The 13,492-nt window shown below is 38.5% G+C and overlaps 1 protein-coding gene across 2 annotated transcripts in view; it reads left to right on the top strand.

Annotated features, from left to right (window-relative positions):
• TRPC4 (transient receptor potential cation channel subfamily C member 4) overlaps positions 1 to 13,160 on the top strand; it is a 205,492-nt gene extending 192,332 nt beyond the window's left edge. For both annotated transcript variants that reach the window (XM_006065973.4, XM_006065971.4), the window contains exons 8-11: positions 116 to 310; positions 9,419 to 9,460; positions 9,576 to 9,665; positions 11,589 to 13,160. In XM_006065973.4, coding sequence (XP_006066035.1) covers positions 116 to 310; positions 9,419 to 9,460; positions 9,576 to 9,665; positions 11,589 to 12,317 — 1,056 coding nt within the window. In that variant the 3' untranslated portion in view covers positions 12,318 to 13,160. The remainder of the gene's footprint in view (positions 1 to 115; positions 311 to 9,418; positions 9,461 to 9,575; positions 9,666 to 11,588) is intronic.
• The last annotated feature ends 332 nt before the right edge of the window (positions 13,161 to 13,492 follow it).

The raw sequence follows: 13,492 nt of genomic DNA, 5'->3' as shown, positions 1-13,492 counted from the left end.
TAGGTAATTTAATTAACATTCCAAGAGCCACTCCAAAGTCAGGCTACAGGCGCTCTGTGAGGTTTATCTCACCTTATTAAGAAACCTGTCAGCATTGTCATTTTCTCCTGTTCAGGACCATGCGGATATAGAATGGAAATTTGCTAGAACAAAGCTTTGGATGAGTTATTTTGAAGAAGGAGGTACCCTTCCTACCCCCTTCAATGTCATCCCGAGCCCCAAGTCTCTCTGGTACCTGATCAAATGGATATGGACACACCTGTGCAAGAAAAAGATGAGAAGAAAGCCAGAAAGTTTTGGAACGATAGGGGTAAGACCACAGGCTGTTGGTATTACTGTTATGTGTGTGCACTTGAGTATGTTTGCATTCTTTACTGAATATGTTTGCATTTTAGCCTTTTTGTTCTCATTGGTTGCATTCAGTGAACATCTGTTCCACAGTTATTGTGTCTAAGGGGCTTCCCTGGTGGCTCAGCAGTAAAGAATCTGCCTGCAATACAGGAGACACAGGGACACACGTTCAATCCCTGGGTCAGGGAAGACCCCCTGAGTAGGAAATGACAACCCACTCCAATATTCTTGCCTGGGAAATCCCATGGCCAGAGGAGCCTCACAGGCTACAGTCCATGGGGTCACAAAGAGTTGGACATGACTGCGTGACTAAAAATAACAATATTATGTCTCAGAAACTGCCTGATTAACTATGGTTCACTATGGTTTAACAAACCCATTTCCTCCACTGAGGGTGGTCACTGTTACTTTAATATGAACCACATTGTACATTTCCTAGACCCAACAGTCAAGATTTGGGAAACTAGCCCATTTATTTCTAGTTCTATTCAGAATTATGACCTCGAGTTACTTTCAGCATGACTGATTCATTGTTGTTTCTCTGGATTGTAAGGGAATTGTCTGTTTCAATCACCTCATACTCTCACTGCCTAACAGACACCCCTGCACAGAACACAGAATGCTTGACGAAAAGTTCTCATTTCAGTGACCGAACAACTATTATAACTTAAAAATGCTGTGCCATATTCAAGCGCAGTGATTTCAGAATCTATTCAATTGCTCAACATTTTGCTTCTACCCCCAGTTATATTCAATACCAAGAAGTTGTGTTTGTAAAAAACATTAAGACTATGCAGAGCCAAGCCCCTGTTATACTGGAAGATTATACTTCCCTAAGGATATTTCTTTCATATTGGAAAGCAAGAGCTCAAACAACTCCAACAGAAAAGGCGTGGATTTAAACTTTTCCAACCAAACCACTGACATAAGTCATTCTTCATTTCTTTCTCACTCAAGTTTCCTCATTTTCAAAGTTCTCATAGTGATGTTTTAGAAACTGATACTGTAGCTTTCGGTAGTCACTTGGGTATTCTCAGAGAAATTGCCTTGGAAGTATTCTAATACGCCCTTCTGTTAGAATGATCAAGGGATGTCAGTTATTTAATTAAAAATTAACTCATTTTTAATTTTATTTAACTGAGTTTGTGACTGCTAGTTATACCCTTGGTGATCCTTCTTCCTGATGAACTTCACTGCCCACCAGGCATTGTTCTCAGCATCGAACGGTGCTTTCCCTCCTGAAAGTGGCATCGATTGGCCTGTCATCTCAGTAACAGTTCTAATTCTAAAGAGAAATTGACAGGCAGGGGAGTAAAGCAAACGGGTAGTTAGGAGAGGCAGTTATAGTCTTTCCTAGAAACCATCACTCCATGAACTTGGAATTTGGGCATCTGTCTGATCTTGGAAATGGAAGTCAGATTATGATGAAGCCTTATCTTGCAATCCTCATACTAATTTATAGATTTTATCATTGATTTTAGAGACAGCAAAAATATTTTATTCTAAGTGTTGAATTTTTCTCTTAAACATAAGTTGAATTTATTGAAAAATATGGTTGTAAAATAAATATAATGATTTGGATTTAACAAGCAATTACTGTACATTTTCCACATACCAGGAGATGAGTTAGGAATTAGAGGTGGGCAGAGGCATAAGAAGGTATGGTTTCCATTCTTGTGGGCATCGATTTTAATGTGAGAGACACAATATGAGAATATCTTACTATAATACGTGTTACACGATGTATTTAACATGACCATGTAGTTATATCCAAGATGCCATGAGAGCAGCATGGGAAGTAATTCATGTTTTCCCTGAGAAAAACAGAAAAAGATTTCAGAGATGCCAAACTCTGGCTTCCTCCCTTCCATGTCAAAATATACTTGTCCTTTTTCTCATGTTATTCTTCAAATTGTTAAGAAATTGATTTAAACCGTCCCCCAAAATATATTAATCATCAGTACTATCTTATTATGCTTTCTCTCATAGGAGTATTTCAACTGAAGGAGACTTTCTGGGACCCAAAATAAAAGCCATACACAAAAGAAATTTGTCTTTAATATTTTAACTTTAGGCTATAGCAGAAGGAATCTTGGGTTTTAAGATGCCATGGAACTTGCAACAAAATACAGGGCCCTGCTCTAATATTTTAAGAGATCCATCTGTGCAGCCACCAAAATAATGGAGGACCACTCTGAGAATTTGACTTCCAGCTCTCTCTCCCGTCCCCCAGAATCCTCCCACTGTTGACATATTTTTAGGACTACATCACCATCATTTCTTAGATGCAAAGAGGAGCTTAACATTGACTTGGGCTTTCCTATGAAAGCAGTGATTCAAAAGGTAAATGGCATAAGTTAAAGAATGTTCTTCTCTATACATTCCTGGTCAGAAAAGCTCAGTTCTATTTCTGTTTCTATCTCTAAATTTGAATATTTTGATCCAAGTTGATGCACAGCAAGGTAATTCACAATTAATTGTGACCTCAAATCATTCCCTTTTCCCTAGCCATGTAGTTTCCTAACTTTTGGTAATGGATATCCTGTGCTTTGGGAATTTATGACAAGACTACATCCATATTGTGAGTTGTCTCTCTTTTCTCCATTCTCCTCCTGTCCTCAGTCCTGCCTCTTCTCTGCTAAGCTGAGGCTTTGGACAAGCACCAACCTAATCAAACTCAATGCTATACATTTACTTTTTATCTAGACTGCACTTCCAGAAGGAGAAGGACATATCTTGGTTTTCATACTCTTAGTTGAGTTTTATACATTTAGATATTAGATGGAAATAGATCATATGTATTATTTGTAAAGAAAAGCATACGATAAATAAAAATTAATAAAGTTATGATATCAATGGAGGAGTTAATGGTAAAGAGTCCACCTGCAGTGCAGGAGACCTGGGTTCCATCCCTGGGTCAGGAAGATCCCCTGAAGAAGGAAATGGCAACCCACTCCAGTATTCTTGCCAGGGAAATCCCATGGACAGAAGGAATCCCATGGACAGAGGAGCCTGGCGGGCTACAGTCCATGGGGTCGCAAAGAGTCAGAAGCGACTGAGCACAGCACAAAGCTAAATGAGAAAGTAATTCCAAAAGGGAGTGCTGTGAATTCATTTCAGTTTGGTTAATCCGCCTGATAGTCCATTGTGTAGACAGATGAAGATGAGATAGACACATCCATTAACTAAAAGGGGACTTTGAAGTACTGTTGGCAGTCACTTTGTGTAACAAAGGCACAGCTTAGAAGATTGCTTGACATTTCAGAGGGACCTTAGAAATCAATTACCTCAACTATTTCCTTTTAGAAAAAAGAGCTCTTTTACCTTGGGCAGTGTTTTAGGTGACAGAGCTGGGGAAAAAATTGGGTCTTAGTGTCCCTGTTCCCACAAGCTTTCCATCACCCTCTCTTGCTTTCCTGGACGCTCTGAGGACCTTCCACAATACCTTCCATGTGTGTCCATCTTTTGATTTCTCTCAACAGCTTTTGCAGATCCCACCACTGTTCATCTTTTAGATTCCCCTCTCCCAAAGCCCTTGGTTAACAAGCTGGACTATCTTCCACTCTTACTTCTTGGTTCACATTTTTGAATCAGAATTTTGAAGCTGACTGGGTGGTAGAGTTTATACATTCTCAGAGGCATTTTCTCTAAACCATCCCACTTGTGAGTTGCACACTCTTGTAACCAGCAACCACCTGAATGTCACCCTGCTGCTCCCTCCCTTCAGGCATGAAGCCCCTGCAGGCTCTGAGGGTTACTGATGGGCCATGGTCTAGGAGTCCATCATTGGTGATCTTATCTTGTGATTTATGGCCTCTGGGTAATGCTGATATTACAACTAGCCCTGAAAACATATATATTTTTTTTTTAATCTTTGGACTTTCTTTTATGGGTGACTGGAAGTTCCAGGTAAATTAGCCTTTCATTTGGATTGTTTTATGGGAGAAAGCAGAAATGAAGCAGAAATGCTTCATTGAGCAACACTTTTGGGAAGCAAGCCCAGGAAGGAGAGATGCCTTGTTTCTGGGAAATCAGGAAAATCCCACCAAGGAGGCAGCCTATTGAAAGTATAATCATAAATTAAGCAACATTTTATAGCTTCTGGCTTTATAGTATAGGTTTTTCTCTTACCGGTCGAATTTTAACACATTTTATCAGCAAATAACCTTCTCGGTGTTAAAACACTGGTTCTCAAACTTTAGTGTGTCCTAGAATCATCAGAAATTTCCATTTTAACAAGCACTTCCAGCTTGTAACTTTAATTAGAAATTCCTGTTTAAAAAGGCACTGGCATCTAGCTCAGCTTTTTAAACTAAAAGCCATTGTTTGCATTGGTTGTCCAAGAGGTCTAGATCACTTAATTCAAGCAAAAAGATATTAGAACAATAAGACCTCTCCAGGGTTTAATTAATATGAAACATTTTTCATGCGATAGACCAGGTTTCCAAATAGAATACTTGAGCTGGCAATGTATTGAATCAAAAAAATACTAGATCTTTTAACCAAATCATTAAAAAATTATCTTAACCTATTTAGTTCTGTGTTTTCCACTTTCTCGTTTTCTCTGGAGCAGGTAGTGAGGAGAACACGAAACACCATCTCTGTTAGGGTCACTTAGCATCACTCAGCTCTGGGACTGCAGATGGTTTTCTCATGCCTGACCAGTTGCTACAGAAATATATTCAGTTAAGTCACCGCATGGGAATCTGGAGAAGTGACTAGATTAATACACCTATCATTACTAAAGGAAAAAGGCTAATTGCACTTGCCTTTCAGAACTCATTTTTTAAAAAATGAGAATCATTAAAATGTATTTTCCCTTAATCTTCATGACTTTCTGTATGCCTTCCAACAAATCTTACAGATATGACCGTGTTCACCCATGGGTACCTGTGAATTCCTAATTTACTGTGGTAAGATTTGCCAACAAGACATTTTAATTAAATGTTCTTTCCCAAGTGGGAATCTAGAGGACTGAATTTCTTCTCAGTATTTCAAGAGTGAGATCCTGAATACTTGCTGTGACAAGGCAACCTTCAGCATTTTATATCGTTTGTTTTTATATGCTTAGAAAGTGTGTTTATGGAGAACAATATGTAGACCCGTCAGTAAATGAACCACACTGCCATCTCTACAGAGAGATCATAGCCTGCAGTGATCCCTTGCTTTTTCACTTTTTTTTTTTTTTTTTTAAATAAGAGTACAGACAGTTGCCCCTCTTTGGGGATTCACTGAGCAAAACAGAGAATAAAAGGCATAATTCATGGGCTTAAAATCAGTGATAGAGCCAAACTAGAGTGGAAATGAGAGAAAACAGTGCTGACAAGGGACTGTAGGGAACGAGCTTGGTGAAGCGAGCCTGACATTCCACTGTGTGGACACAGAGAGAAGGAGATATAGAGTGAGAAAATGTTACCACTAATTCCCTCGAGCCCTTTCTTTCAGAGCTGCAAAACTCTGCTTGCTCTAAAGCAACCTGACACTTCTGTTGAAATCAGAGTTCTCTCTGGGTAGCAAAGGTTTTTTCTCACTAGCTGATCCTTTCCTTTATCATTATCTCTGTGATCCAAATACTGCCATTGTCTTGTCCTAACAGATCAGGAGGAACTTGGAAAGGAAGAAGTCTGCCAAGGTGGCAGCCGGTGTGTCCTGGGCACTTGCATAGAAAGCCACCCTGCCAAGGAACATTCTCTACACCTTGCCAGACTTTGGGTAGAATTCGCCAAGAAAACTCCCATCTTAAAGGGCACATCTCCCTCCAAAATATTTTTCCTAGACATCCAGTCAGGGAAGGAAGATTCCTGATCCATCATATGGCCCATTTTTCTTATTTCAATATAACAACAAATCAACTTAATTTATTTTAGAATAAGCTGCCAAATGCAACTCCACAGATTTTTCATTGTTGTTTTAGTTGGGTCCGGCCCTTTTGCGACCCCATGGACTGTAGCCCACCAGGCTCCTCTGTCCATGAGATTTTCCAGGCAAGGATACTGGAGTGGGTTGCCACTTCCTTCTCCAGGGGATCTTCCCAACCCAGGGATGGAACCCATGTCTCCCCAGTCTCCTGCATTGCAGGCAGATTCTTTACCACTGAAATTTCTCAGTAACATGGTAAACATGAACTCATTCACAGAAAATTTCTTTATTCCTAACAGATCTACCATGCTGTCATTCTACCTAGTCATTAGTTTTCTTTTATAAACAATAAAGAACCATTAGTCATTGCAGATCACTTTATCAAAGTTTAACATGACTAGCTTGAAAAAAATTCACTACCTCTTACGCACTTAGGTACTTTTTAAATGAAATGTCCTTTGTTATACTGCTTTTATAAACACAAATGGTCCATTCTATTCTTGGTCACTTCCAGTGATAATAGAGCAAATCCTTTTGACGTTCAGCTGAACTTTACCCAACAAAGAGGATGCAAATATGGTATTGTTGGTGGCAGCTCTATTTTATAAACGTTTAATGATGTCACCAGTTTCCAAAAATTATCATTATGGCAAAGAATGCCTACACTATGGATTGAAGTCTTTGTGTCTTTGAAAATAAGATATTTGGAACTCCTAACCCCATAATAGTAATGGTCAATAAGTATTGGTGAATTCATTGCATTCATTTCATTTTCAGTGTTCAGAAGATGGTTGACTGCATCCATTCCTATCTTCCTAGGTTACTGAAGTTCAATTGGCTGATATAATCTCACAAGACTAAAGACTGTTTTATAGTATGACCATCTAGGTGTGGAAACAGATTGGTTGGCAAAAACAATTAACTGTAAACTTGGGTTATGATATTGAATAACTCCTGATAGTTATCACAGTAAAATTTTTTATGTTCTTTCTTTCTGCCAGACTATTTTGCTTAATATTCAAAAAATAATTTTTCAAGAAAAATAAATCTGGACTTATCTTTTAAAGTGTGATCTTTGGTCTTTTTGTATTTGTATTAAAATTTCAAATTTCATATATGAGTAAGTTTCTACAGAAGGAAAGACAGTTGTGCTCTTTTTAATACTAAAATAAAGTGAAAAGTGAAAGTCACTTGGTGGTGTTTGACTCTTTGTGACCCCATGGACTATAGCCTACCAGGCTCCTCTATCCATGAAATTCTCCAGGCCAGAATACTGGAATGGGTAGCCCTTCCCTTCTCCAGGGGATCTTCCCAACCCAGGGATCGAACCCAGGTCTCTCACATTGCAGGAAGATTCTTTACTATCTGAGCCACCAGGGAAGCCCAGGCATCATGATAGTTTTCACTTATTACTCATAATTCTCTGATTCTGTCATCCTTAGTTTTAGTTTTACTTTGAGAAAATTAAAAGTTAAATCATGACTTCACACTGCTTTCTGACTATTTTAATTGGCTTTTTAAAGACTAAACTAGGAAATGTTATAGAGCCCCAAGATAATAAAAATTGAGTCTACTAAATTCTGTACTAAATCCAGAGTTTCTATTTACTTAAATCATAGAATATGATCTCCTGTGCAGTGTTTACAATTAGAGTGCTAAAGAAGTTTGTGTACAGCTGCATTCACACTCAAAGTCTTTGTGTTCACTTAAAGCCGAGGAGATCGGGAAGGCATGTTTCCTCCCAGAAGTGCTTTTTTCCTCAGATCTCAGCTGATCTGTGTCTCAACAGGAGTCACATACCTCCGTCTTGTGGCTCATTCATAAAGTTCCCACATTCTTTTTTTTTGAAGATGTTCTAATTTTGTATGAAGTTTCAAATTTCCCAGTCCTATAATCAATACCATAATCATTTGAAAATCTGTTTCCTAAGAGTCATGTAAAATTGAATGGCTTTCCAATCATTAGTGGCCTTTACAAAGTGAAGCATTGTCTCATCTGTTTCTGAAAGTCACTAATAGTCATGAAACACAAATCCATTCTAATGGCCAACAAAAATGCCAACTTCCCCTATTTACCTTAAAGAGAGAAAAAGAGTTTCTTTTAAATTGTCTGATTTTTTTTTTCTAGTATCATTTTACAGTGATGTATGCACAACTCTTTTCAAAGTTCCATTTTGTCAGCCTCTGATTAAGTATTTACTAGGGAACAAGATCAAAAGACTTATTTAAACCCAAGATACGTTATCTCTTTTGCTTTCTCACAATTTATCAAATTCATTTCTTTGTAACAGAAGTATACTTGTTTTAGATTACTTTGGCCAGTTTTCTACCTTAAGAATCAATGCTGATATTTGACACGCATAAAATCAGGATTATATTAGTTTTTTTTCTAGTATCTTTAGAATACTAGTGAAACCTGCAAATACATACTTTATCATTTATTATTTAACTCAATTTACAATAGACTGTTTTAGTCATTAAACATCTTTCTCTGTTTTGTACTCCATAATCATTGCTCCGTGCTAACCCAAGCTCTGCTCCCAAAACATTCTGATCCCTTCAGAATGATAGCAGGGACTTAAATTTATTTTAAAAAATTAATGAACCCTATCTTTGAGCAGAATCTTTTATTTTGCTAAACTCAACCATCTAATTCAAACAGCAATTTACTCTTAATGTATATCTGCTTGAAATTAAGTGTTGGGGAATTCATGGTCTAACAGTGTTTCTGATTACATGTTGTAATGGCTAAATTCTTAATGTGACTATGTTGATATTTATGAAGATCTTCAGATTGTTATAACACTACCTTTTCAGTCTATCAAATTTCAATTATTTGACATTTAATTTGTGTTTGATACCTCCAACCTGTGTATCTTAGCATCGTTTCAAATGATTTGGAGTACATACCAACTATGATGACCTAATTCTCCTAATCTTATATTAAAGAACAATCTTGCCATCATTGTTTAATTATTCTATATATTAAGCACCACAGGAATGATAACCTTGCACTTTGTTGCTTTGGTTCATCCATTCTTTTGATTCGAGTAAGGCTGTCTCTCTAGCTGTTGTGTCCCTTGTCCAGTAAAACTTCCACTTTGCAGAAATGAGGGGAATGACATTCTTGATTAAAAGAACCAGGAATTACTTTACAGAATGGTAAAATATGACTGTAACTGAAAGGTAACTGTTCCCTTCTTTTTCAGAGGCGAGCTGCTGATAATTTGAGAAGACATCACCAATATCAAGTAAGTTATTTTTATATCTTGAAACTTACACTAAAATAAAGCACAATCCCCTCTTTTGAACTGACTCTAGAGAGATCATACTGAAGAGCAATTCTCTCATTTTCTAATGCCTCAGGAAGTTATGCGGAACCTGGTAAAGCGATACGTTGCTGCAATGATTAGAGATGCCAAAACTGAGGAAGGTCTGACAGAGGAGAACTTTAAGGTAACCACTTTCATCTGTGTCACTAAGAGGTGGATTCTACAGAGTGTGGAAGCAGGGCAGCCCATTTTAACTCAGAGCTGGAAATGGGGGCCGTGTGTTCTGAGCAAACCTTTCTGCCTTCTTTTTTTTTTTTAATTCAAGCCCTACTGAATTTTTTTTTTTTTAAGTGGTAAAATTTCTTTTCAAAATACACTGCATTCAAACAGACTTAATCTGAAAGATCGAGGAGACTTATTTGGACAGAGAAAATCCTAGTGCCTTGTGGCGTTCTGATTGCTGATTTCAGCCACAGGCTTTTTGAAACTTTGATTTGATTTCTAAACTTGAAACGTTTAGTAACCAATGGTCTGAACACAACAAAAGCCTTCTTTGTGTTCTGCACAGTTTTGGTAGAGGAAAATTTAAGGTTTGAGCTTTATTGGAGCTTACAAATGTTTTTCTCCCTGAGTTGTTGTTGTTTTTTAATTATATCAGAGTAAAAAAGGTAGAATACATGAAATACATAGTTCTTATCTCATGGTATAAAATGCCTTTGTTACTCTGCATGGGTTGTTAGGAAGTCTCCAGACAAGAATACTGGAGTAGGGATAGACCCAGGGATAGAACCTGGGTCTCCTGCATTGCAGGCAAATTCTTTACTGTCTGAGCCACCAAGGAAACTCCAGGGATTTTGGACAACTGACTAAAAGTCAATAATATCTTATAGGCAAAAACAAAAGAAACATATAAAAAACCCTATAGGAGACCACTGACAAAGAAAAACAGCAGGCTTGACAGGGAATAAATATAAGCAGCCAATTAGGTAAGAAGAGAGATAAACTGCAAAACAAAGCACAGGTTAAAAGTTGACTAGTATCCAAAATGTTCTTTGTAACCACAACATCCAAATTTTGGAGTTAAATGATTCCTGACACTTAGGGTGATGGGTTGGAGGCAGGAGGCCACCCCAAAGCCCACCAGCATGTTAGGACTGAGAATTCAGTTGTCCAAAAAGATGAAGGGATGAATCTAGGAAACGCTGTCTATTCACCAATTCCAAGGATTTAGTGGCTGACCCAGATGTTGAGAGAAAATCAACTCCAGGTAATAAATGATTGAAAATAGCTGCCAACTCTTGGAAGGGCAGACTCCACTTTAATTATTTAGTTTTAGATATCCCTGTGGACACCAAAATGTTCCAATATTTAAAATCTCGAAAAAACAAATAAACAAACCCCTACATCCCTGAGAGGATGTGAGATGACTTGAAAGCAGATGCATATTTTGGAGAGAAAGTATTTGAAACTGTAGTCCCAAAGAAACCCAGCATCCCCTACCATTTCAAACTGTAGTCCCAAAGAAACCCAACATCCCCCCACTACAGAGTGATGGGAAAGAAAACTCTTACGGTTTCTTTTACATCAACCTTAGGAAGTCTCCTCCTTTCTACAGAACTGTGATAGGAAAATTGCTAAATCTACTGCTAAATCACTTCAGTTGTGTCCGACTCTGTGCGACCCCATAGATGGCAGCCCACCAGGCTCCGCCGTCCCTGGTATTCTCCAGGCAAGAACATTGGAGTGGGTTGCCATTTCCTTCTCCAATGCATGAAGTGAAAAGTGAAGTTGCTCGGTCGTGTCCGACTCTTTGTGACCCCATGGACTGCAGCCTACCAAGCTCCTCTGTCCATGGGATTTTCCAGGCAAGAGTACTGGAATGGGGTGCCATCGCCTTCTCCAATAGGAAAATTAGGAGACATCAAATAGATACAAGTGCATTGGAGAGCATTGACCATCCTGAATGGAACCACAGCGGAGTGGACTCCTAGCTCTCAGAAACGAGTGAAGACGTGTCAGATCCAGATATGAAATGAGCAAATAATAGCTTCCTAACGTTTATTTGTTTAGGTCACAAACTAATTTCATCATTTTCCTTTTCACTTAGGAACTGAAGCAAGACATTTCTAGCTTCCGCTTTGAAGTCCTGGGTTTATTAAGAGGAAGCAAACTCTCCACGGTCCAGTCTGCCCAGGGCACGAAGGAGTCTTCTAACTCCGCAGACTCGGATGAAAAGAGTGATAACGAGGGTAGCAGCAAGGACAAGAAAAAGAACTTCAGCCTCTTCGACCTGACCACCCTCATTCACCCGCGGTCGGCGGCAATTGCCGCCGAAAGACACACCATCAGCAACGGCTCCGCCCTCGTGGTGCAGGAGCCCCCGAGGGAGAAGCAGAGAAAAGTGAATTTTGTGACTGATATCAGACACTTTGGGTTGTTTCACAGACGATCGAAACAACACGTCGCCGCGGAGCAAAACGCAAACCAGATCTTCTCCGTTTCAGAAGGGGTGGCTCGCCAACAAGCTGAAGGACCCCTGGAGAGGAGCATCCAGCTGGAGTCCCGAGCTCTAGCTTCACGGGGTGACTTGAACATCCCGGGGCTCAGCGAACAGTGTATATTGGTAGATCATCGAGAAAGAAATACAGACTCCCTGGGTGTACAGGTGAGCAAGAGAGTGTGTTCATTCAAGTCAGAGAAGGTGGTGGTGGAGGACACGGTTCCCATCATACCAAAGGAGAAGAAACACGCGAAAGAGGAGGACTCGAGTGTAGACTATGATGCAAACCTCACAGACACCATCACCCACGAAGACTATGTGACCACAAGGTTGTGATACTTGACCTGAGAAAGCGTTTCTCATCTGTAACACACATTTTCCATAGTGAGCTGGGTGGTGGGGGGAGATGTTTATCAGTGAATTAGCCAATGCTAACTTACACTTTACAGCATTTATCAACTGGGGCATATTAACCATGTCATGTTTAAATAAGGCAAAGGCTATCCCAAATCCTTGTTTAGTTACCCGCTTTTGCTTTCACAATTTGTTTTACAATTTTTTGTTGTTGTTGTTGTTAATAAATAAATGCACCTTGTATTCTTGTACTGTTACGATAACCCACAGGAAATTTTTAGCTCTTTTTCAATTTAAACAAAACCAACTTACTACATGTGGTAGCTGACTCCTATAATAGGATATTTTTATATGCAAAAAAAATGTAGCTGAAATAGTAGAGCTTTTCATAATTTTTCAGGGTCTCTAGAGATGGTTACTCATCAAGGACTTTTCACTGAGCCAGAAAGTTTGGCTTTAAAACACAAATATTATCCAATTATTTCTTAAGAACATGTAAATATCATGCATAATTTAAGCAAACAAGTCTCCTCATGGAATCAAGATCAAGCTCTTAAAATGAAAGTCAGGTATACGTTCTAGAGTTTTAGGGTGTCCAGTTTTTGCTCTTAGTAATTAAAAAAAATGTTTGTCCTTAATACATGTTGATGATTTTTAATGTTTTGTCAGAAAATAATTTTTAAGTTTGTTTTTTAATGATCTTTTTCAGACTCACCTGCAAATTATATAAGTATGAGGCTTTGTGAATAAAGAGAATTTCAAAAATGTGGCAAAAGATCTCAGTGCTAGAAAAGAATAACAATAAAGTACAACACCTTAAACAAAGCAAGATGATTGCAGGTTCATAACATCCAGGTGAAAATGAATTCGTTCTAATAATCTAAACCTAAGCAAAGTTACATCCTGTTTTTAACCAGTGCAACATTGCTATAATTCAAAAGAGGTACAAAAACCATACTGCCTCTCAGAACACTAATGAAGACCAAGCAAAATGATGTGCACACACAGGGTTTACTGTGGCCACTTCTGCAATGCTGAAGTTTGGGAGCGAATGAGCTGGATAAACTCCATAAATGTGTGTCCCTTTTGTAAAGCAAAAGGAAGGTGCAAATTTAAAGATGAAATGGATTTGACTCTTTGACAATTACATGATGGAA

Source organism: Bubalus bubalis, chromosome 13 (assembly GCF_019923935.1).
Source record: "Bubalus bubalis isolate 160015118507 breed Murrah chromosome 13, NDDB_SH_1, whole genome shotgun sequence".
Classification (NCBI taxonomy): Eukaryota; Metazoa; Chordata; class Mammalia; order Artiodactyla; family Bovidae; genus Bubalus; species Bubalus bubalis.
Note: the sequence above shows the minus strand (reverse complement) of the source record. Positions and strands in the feature narration are given on the sequence as shown.